We start from the raw sequence: 8,170 nt of genomic DNA, 5'->3' as shown, positions 1-8,170 counted from the left end.
AGGGGGAAGGTAGAAGGGGGAAGGTAGAAGGTGGAAGGTAGAAGGGGGAAGATAGAAATGGGAAGGTAAAAGGGCCCAAGGGGGAAGGTAGAAGGGGGAAGGTAGGGAGGAAGGTAGAAGGGGGATGGCAAAAGGGGGAAGGTAGAAGGTGGAAGGTAGAGGGGTAGAATGTGACTTGTTTCCCTAACATGAATAAATAGGTGGTTTAGCAGGTCATAAGTCACTTGTTGCCTAATGGTTGAAGAATTCCTTTTCCATATTTGATGAAAGATAGAACAGTTATATCATTGTATTACGTCAAGAAGGAACAGTTATATCATTGTATTATATCAAGAAGGAACAGTTATATCATTGTATTTTATTAAGAAGGAACAGTTATATCATTGTATTATATTAAGAAGGAACACTTATATCATTGTATTACATCAAGAAGGAACAGTTATATCATTGTATTATATCATGAAGGAACAGTTATATCATTGTATTTATTAAGAAGGAACAGTTATATCATTGTATTATATTAAGAAGGAACCACTTATATCATTGTAAAGCTATGTATTGTCCTAACCGACCATCTAAGAATCTATCTATCCTTCCATCTACTTTCTATTATTCTATATATGTCTATATCTATAAATTTGCATATCTATCTAACCCATCTACATCTATCTATAATTATATATAAATGATAGATATGTTTAAGCCTAGGTAAGGATATCTGGAATGATTATATATATATATATATATATATATATTATATGTATGTTTAAACCTAGGTAAGGATATCTGGAATGATTATATATATATATATGTATGTATGTTTAAACCTAGGTAAGGATATCTGGAATGATTAGCTGAATATGTGCCCCTAGGTGTTGTTGTATAGTTACTAGTTAGTGTAGGTCATACAGCTGCCAGCAATATATATATCTATCTTTCTATATTTCTATCTGTCTTAAATTCTCACATGGTTTAAGACCCATCCTTGCAGATGCAGAAAAGTGCACTTATCCTTGAATTTCTGGCCTTCAACGTGTTTTCCATAGAACTAGGTTCAGTTTCCTCAACTAGATTAAACGGTTCATAGAAATCCACAATATCTAGGATTTCGAGCAGATATCCTAGAAATCCACTATATCCCTGATTTCAGGCAGATATCCTAGAAATCCACAATATCCTGGATTTCGAGTGGATAACCTAGAAATCCACAATATCCTGGATTTTAAGCAGATATCTCAGAAATCCAGAATATCCTGGATTTCTAGCAGATATCCAAGAAATCAACAATATCCTGGATTTAAAGCAGATATCTTAGAAATCCACAATATCCTGGATTTCAAACAGATATCCTAGAAATCGACTATATCCTGGATTTCGAGCAGATATTAAAGAAATCAACAATATCCTGCAGGGGTTCGAGTAGATATCCTAGAAATCGACGATATCCTGGATGTCATTTAGATATCCTAGAAATATAACGGATATCCTATTATTCTGATGGAAATCCTAGAAATAGTAGAAGCATATTGAAACATACAATACATATCTATGCATGAATGGATCAAATATCTCATAATAGTTTCTATGCAATGTTCTTCAAAGAATGTGAAACCTAATAAAACTATTTCTCTGACTAGGTTTAGATATACCTGAGATAAAGACTCCACTAAGAGAAGGTAGAACCCTGCAGTCCCTGGTTCATGGTCTCCTAGGACAGATTGATGTTCCTCTCCCTCTTCATCTTCTGCTCTGCTCAAATCCAAACCCTGCAGATAATCTAGCATATATCCAGGTATTTAGATAATCTAGCACATATTCAGGTATTTTCTTACTTCAATGTAATAAAATGTTAGCAACATGTTATCTATATGTATAAAGTTGTAATCTCTGTTTGTCTGTCTGTTTGTTTTTCCGATCATAACTCGGAAACCCCTGGACCGATTTGCCTCAAATTTTGATTGGGAAACTTGGGAGGCCCACGGAAATGCTCTTAGTTTGATTTTAAGATTTTAAGTTAAGAGGATCGACTTTAATGGCGAAAATTTGGTTTCCCTGTAAAACCCAGTTTACAGTAGGAGTAACTTTTAGTAACCTTGGCAGCGCTGGGTTCCCAAGCTAGTATGTTAATATTATGTAACATAATGTTAGTAATATGTAACCAAATGTTAGCAACATGTGACATAAAGTTATGAACTTGTAACATGTGGTTAATATGCATAAAAATGTTAGCAAAATGTGACGTAGGGTTAGTATCTTGTAACATAATGTTAGTAATATGTAACAAAAAGTTAACAGGTTGTTACATCATGTTAGCACTTTAAAAACACTATTCAAGCAACACGTAACATAATGTCAGCTTTTTTGTTTCCTTTACTTGTGAGTAAGGTTTTTTATTATAATTTTCATTATAATTTTTTCTTTTTAAAGCATGGTTCATGGTAGATGTTGACCTGTATTTACCTGCCTTTATATTTCCAGACACATAATGTTTTATTTTTAAATGGATATTTTTTTTTGTATATTGTAAATTATGTTTTGTGTTGAAAACATGCAAGGATACTGAATCTCAATGATATGTCCCCTAACCCTAAACAAAATATTCATTTTGTTTGAAAAAAATTAAAGATTAGAAAACAAAGGTTGCAAATATGAACTGAATATAATGAATATAATGAATTTAATGAATATAATGAAAGAATTTTAAATAAAATCAAAACAATAAAAATTATACAAAAGGCTGGTTACTCTGAACAAGGGTGGAACTCTGAAATGGGGTCAAACATTTTCATGATAAAAAAAATTGAAGATAATTATTTTTTAATTTTTGATTTTGTTACAATCTTTATTGACAAGCTGTGTTGTTACCGTGAATTGGTAGAATGTTAAGTAGAGCTGAAAGTCAATTCTTGGTCATGGTGAACAAGTTTAATGTGCAAAATTAATGCAAGCTAAGTGTTAGTTCTTTGAACTTTTTTATTATTCCTTAAGCAGAATGATTTAACCAGTTTCCTCGTTCCTCAACTTTTATCAAAAGATTTCCTGAATAATGCTGATATTCAGAAATGGCGCGTGATGTGATGATTTACACGTGTTGATGTGTGTGCGGCATGTGCACATATCCGCACGTTGCTGCTGTTGTTGTTGTAATGACTGAAACAGATTCAACGCTCGGATGAATTCTGCAACAATGGTTTAGATTTTCATTCATCTACAGGATTCACCATAGATTTAACAAAACTAAATCAATATCAAATTTTGATTTTGTTTGTAGCATCTGATAGATTTAACTTAAGATCTAATTTTAAAATTGCATAAGGAAAAATATGCAAATTGCAGATACGGTAGTATATTCACAACAGCTCAAGAAAAAAAGTTCAAATTAAATGAAAGATCCGAATAACATTTTAGTAATAATCCAATTATTATCTTTTTTTGGCCAACATTGTGACAATAAATCTTTGTAATGTTCTTTAATCAATTTAGATTATGCACATTTTTTTCTAGGACGTACTCCCTGAGATTTCTGTGAACTCCAGTGCTCTCAGTCTGATAGCTGAGAGAGAGAGAACAGACTCTATCCTTGACTCTGGTCCTGACACTGACCAGCTCGCTGGTTATATCTGTAAGGAGCTCCAGGAACGAATTGATTTGTTAAGGTATTTCCCAGACTTTAGTTTCTTAAACAAATATTTTGTTAATTCCGAATGCTAAAAAAAAATAAAAAACCCAAATTTAAAGTTGAAAACTTGCTAATTGTAAATCTTCTTCAAGTACATTGTTTGTCTGAAATCAGATTCATAAATTCTCACATGGTTTAAGAATAGATCTGCAACTAACTAATTTTAATTTTAGTATCTGTCTGTACATTGCCTCAGTTACCTATTCAAACAAATTTTAATGCACAAACATATTTTGTTAAATAGTAAAAAGTAGTTGAATGTTGTTTTGCTTCTCTATTCTTGATACATTCCACGATGATTCAACAACTTTGCACCACTGAGGACTTTTGTCGTCTTTTAACTTTTTAATTGCATACAAGTACAAAATATGAATGCGTGTTAAATATGTATTATCATGTTTTGAACAGAGTTTAATAAATAAACATACAATAACATTACAAGCCCGCATATGTCTTGGTCACAGGATTTAATAAGAGCAAGATGATACTCGCAACATGGTAAATGATGCCGCAAAATTATTCACAAATCCTCACGATCCGTCGTCTTTGCACACAGCTGTTTTTACAGACATTGCTAACTGAATAATTTAGGTGTCGTCTCTCCATTCTTGAATCTGAGTGGGGTGAGAACAATGCTACGCTTGCAATCATTCAATCAACCCTTTGTCCTCATTTACAACATTCACAGGTAACAGTTTAGTAACTTTCAACAGTTATATCATTGTATTATATTAAAAAGGAACAGTTACATCATTGTATTATATTAAGAAGGAACAGTTATATCATTGTATTATATTAAGAAGGAACAGTTATATCATTGTATTATATTTAAAGGAACAGTTATATCATTGTATTATATTAAGAAGGAACAAGTATATCATTGTATTATATCAAGAAGGAACAAGTATATCATTGTATTATATTAAGAAGGAACAGTTATATCATTGTATTATATAAAAAGGAACAGTTATATCATTGTATTATGTCAAGAAGGAACAGTTATATCATTGTATTATATTAAGAAGGAACAGTTATATCATTGTATTATATAAAAAGGAACAGTTATATCATTGTATTATATCAAGAAGGAACAGTTATATCATTGTATTATATTAAGAAGGAACAGTTATATCATTGTATTATGTAAGGAAGGAACAGTTATATCATTGTATTATGCCAAGAAGGAACAGTTATATCATTGTATTATATTAAGAAGGAACAGTTATATAATTGTATTATTTTAAAAAGGAGCAGTTATATCATAGTATTATATCAAAAAGGAACAGTTATATCATTGTATTATATCAAGAAGGAACACTTATATCATTGTATTATATTAAGAAGGAACAGTTATATAATTGTATTATATTAAGAAGGAACACTTATATCATTGTATTATATCAAGAAGGAACAGTTATATCATTGTATTTTATTAAGAAGGAACAGTTATATCATTGTATTATATCAAGAAGGAACAAGTATATCATTGTAAGAAGGAACAGTTATATCATTGAAAGATAGAACAGTTATATCATTGTATTACGTCAAGAAGGAACAGTTATATCATTGTATTATATCAAGAAGGAACATTCTATCTATCTATCTATCTATCTATCTATCTATCTATCTATCTATCTATCTATCTTTCTATCTATCTATCTATCTATCTATCTATCTAGATGAACCAGCTGAGCTGCTACAGCAAGGAACTAGAGATATCAACGAGACTGCTCTACTCCCTCTCCTCCTCCCTCACTTCCTGCGCCTCTAATATTATCTCCCTCACACTCATCCAGGATAAACCAACATCACAGCTAGCACAGCTAGCCTTAGACAGGTAGACTTGCTAGCCTAGCTAGCACTAGACAGGTAGACCAGCTAGCCCAGCTAGCACTAGGAAGGAAGACTAGCTAGCTGCAGTTAGCTTTAAACAGGTAGACTATCTTGGCCAGCTAGCATTATACATGTAGACTAGATAGCCAGCTATAATTGGACAGGAAGACTAGCTAGCACAGCTATCATTAGACAGGCAGGGTAGCTAGCCCAGCTAGCACTAGGCAGGAAGACTAGCTAGCACAGCTATCATTTGAGAGATACACTAGCTGGCACAGCTAGCATTAGACAGGTAGACTAGCTGCACAGCTAGCATTAGGCAAGAAGAATAGCTAGCACAGCTATCATTAGACAGGTACACTAGCTGGCACAGCTAGCATTAGACAGGTAGACTAGCTGGCACAGCTAGCATTAGACAAGTAGACTAGCTGGCACAGCTAGCATTAGACAGGTAGACTAGCTGGCACAGCTAGCATTAGACAAGTAGACTAGCTGGCAATAGACAGTAGACGATATCCCAAAAAACTTTTTGTCTTTCAAAACATTTAAAATTGTAAACTTAAGCATTCTTGTTCTAATTTTTGTGGGAATGAATTACTGTGTTTCGCCGTTTGCAATTTAAACCTGGAGTTAGGCTGAAGAATTTAAGCTCTGTCATCTTCAATACAATACATTCACGATTTGATTTTGCTAGAGAAAACCTCTCTCAAGTATTTTCTTTTACTTTTTCTCTTCTCATTCTGTTATTTTGTAAACAATTTAGAAACAGAATCCCAGATTTACAGTTAAATTCTCAGGAGAAACTTCCTTGTTTACCTCAAAGCATTAAAATAAGGACACAGTATGTATTATGCTTTTAGAATCCTATCCCAAAGCGTTAAACCCCCAATTGAATTCTTAGTTGTTATTGATGTTAAAAATAGCGACCATTAATGTAAAAGCTAATTTATCTATAACATAATAATCATAAATGTTACAGAATTCATTTACGTAAAATTTACTGTTTTGTAGAAATCAAGCAGTGTTCTATTTTAGGGAGTTCGATAGGCATCAGCTGCGTAAAGATGGATTCATCGAGAAACTTGACGAAGCCAAGTTCTTGAAACAGCTGATTAACAAGAGAAGAAGCAGAATTGAACAGCTGATCAGCCGCCATCTTGCCCCACTTTACATTGAGAAGTTTGCGGATTTTTCCACTAAACTAGTCGATATTGTGTATGGAGAAATGGCAGTAAAGGAGAAAATGCGATGTCTAGAGAGACAGAGAAACGCACTCAAAATTCTTTTTAAAAATGTGTCCATCTCAGTACTCTGATTTTAACAATGCAATAAAATTCGCCGACCCCTCCCCCCCCCTCTTTCCTTTACAGGAAAAATGTTCGAAAAACTCTTTAAAGAAATGAACCCGGTGATACGCTGATAAATATATGTAAAAGTACTATAACTGCACCTCGTATTGTTCTAATCAGAAATTAAAACGTTTTCACTAAATTTACAGAAAAAAGAAGACGACTGGAGCACTTAACAATATTTTACCATTTCTGCTTCAGGGATATGAACAAAATATGTTCTCTGAAATAAGGGTTAGGCTTTCAAACATTCTAAAAGTTTTGCTAAAAGTTCTAAACCCTTTCAAGTGTCAGATATCCGTTCACTTGGTAAAAGTACTTGATCTTCATCAGTTTTAATATTTTTTGTTTAATTTTCATCTTTGTCTATTGTAAGGGAATAATGAATCTTTATTGATAAATTGTAATTACTTGATGATATAATTAATTAATATCTATTAATTGTATTTTTAGTATAATTTAGTTAATTGGTAAACTTGGACTGTGTTTTCACAAAAGGAGCTTTATATTCATTATTATTATTATTATGTCTTAATATAAATAAAAAATTATTTATTAGTTTTCACAAATAGATAGAAACAGAGATAGATAACTGTTTTAATAGATGAATAGATAGAAACAGAAATAGATAACTGTTTTAATAGATGGATAGATAGACACAGAGATAGATAACTGTTTTAATCGATAAATAGATGGAAACAGAGATAGATTACCGTTTTAATAGATAGAAACAAAGATAGATTACTGTTTTAATAGATAAATAGAAAGAAAGACAAAATTTAGATGAAAAGATCAGACTAGAATCTAAATGGAAATTAGTTTGTAAATTTTCTAAGGGACTGTTAACGTTTTTTCAAGTAATCCCCCATTTAAAGATATTTTTAATGATTCAAATCAGTACTCTTAAATCCTCAACCAATATCAGAACATCTTAAAAAGTTCAAATTGTACATTTTAAATCGAGAAAAGATAATGTCTTCCTCATTGTTACTCAGATAAAAATGATAAGGGTACTTTAATGAATCTTTAAATATGAAATTATGTCTACAATCCCATTAAGAGAGAATACAATTCTGAAATAACCATAACAAAATTGCTACAAATCTGTTGTCAAAGTGAATTGTTCTAAATAGTATGTTATCCCTTTAATGGAGTGTTTACCAAGGGAGTTAGCGTGGGAGTAAAATTATGATTAAGTGAAATATTACGTGTTAAAGGGAGAGACTAAAGTTTCATAATAATTACTTTCTTCACATGGATCTTCAGAACATCCTCCCTAAATGAATTCAAAGTTTAGAAATGTTTCCAG

The 8,170-nt window shown here is 32.0% G+C and overlaps 1 protein-coding gene across 1 annotated transcript in view; it reads left to right on the top strand.

The window, feature by feature from the left end:
• LOC111700398 (uncharacterized) overlaps nt 1-6,956 on the top strand; it is a 25,485-nt gene extending 18,529 nt beyond the window's left edge. The window contains exons 8-12 of the mRNA XM_023471284.1: nt 1,638-1,792; nt 3,505-3,656; nt 4,271-4,367; nt 5,359-5,516; nt 6,548-6,956. Coding sequence (XP_023327052.1) covers nt 1,638-1,792; nt 3,505-3,656; nt 4,271-4,367; nt 5,359-5,516; nt 6,548-6,827 — 842 coding nt within the window. The 3' untranslated portion in view covers nt 6,828-6,956. The remainder of the gene's footprint in view (nt 1-1,637; nt 1,793-3,504; nt 3,657-4,270; nt 4,368-5,358; nt 5,517-6,547) is intronic.
• The last annotated feature ends 1,214 nt before the right edge of the window (nt 6,957-8,170 follow it).

Source organism: Eurytemora carolleeae, unplaced genomic scaffold (genome assembly GCF_000591075.1).
Source record: "Eurytemora carolleeae unplaced genomic scaffold, Eaff_2.0 scaffold352, whole genome shotgun sequence".
NCBI classification, from domain to species: Eukaryota; Metazoa; Arthropoda; class Copepoda; order Calanoida; family Temoridae; genus Eurytemora; species Eurytemora carolleeae.
Note: the sequence above shows the minus strand (reverse complement) of the source record. Positions and strands in the feature narration are given on the sequence as shown.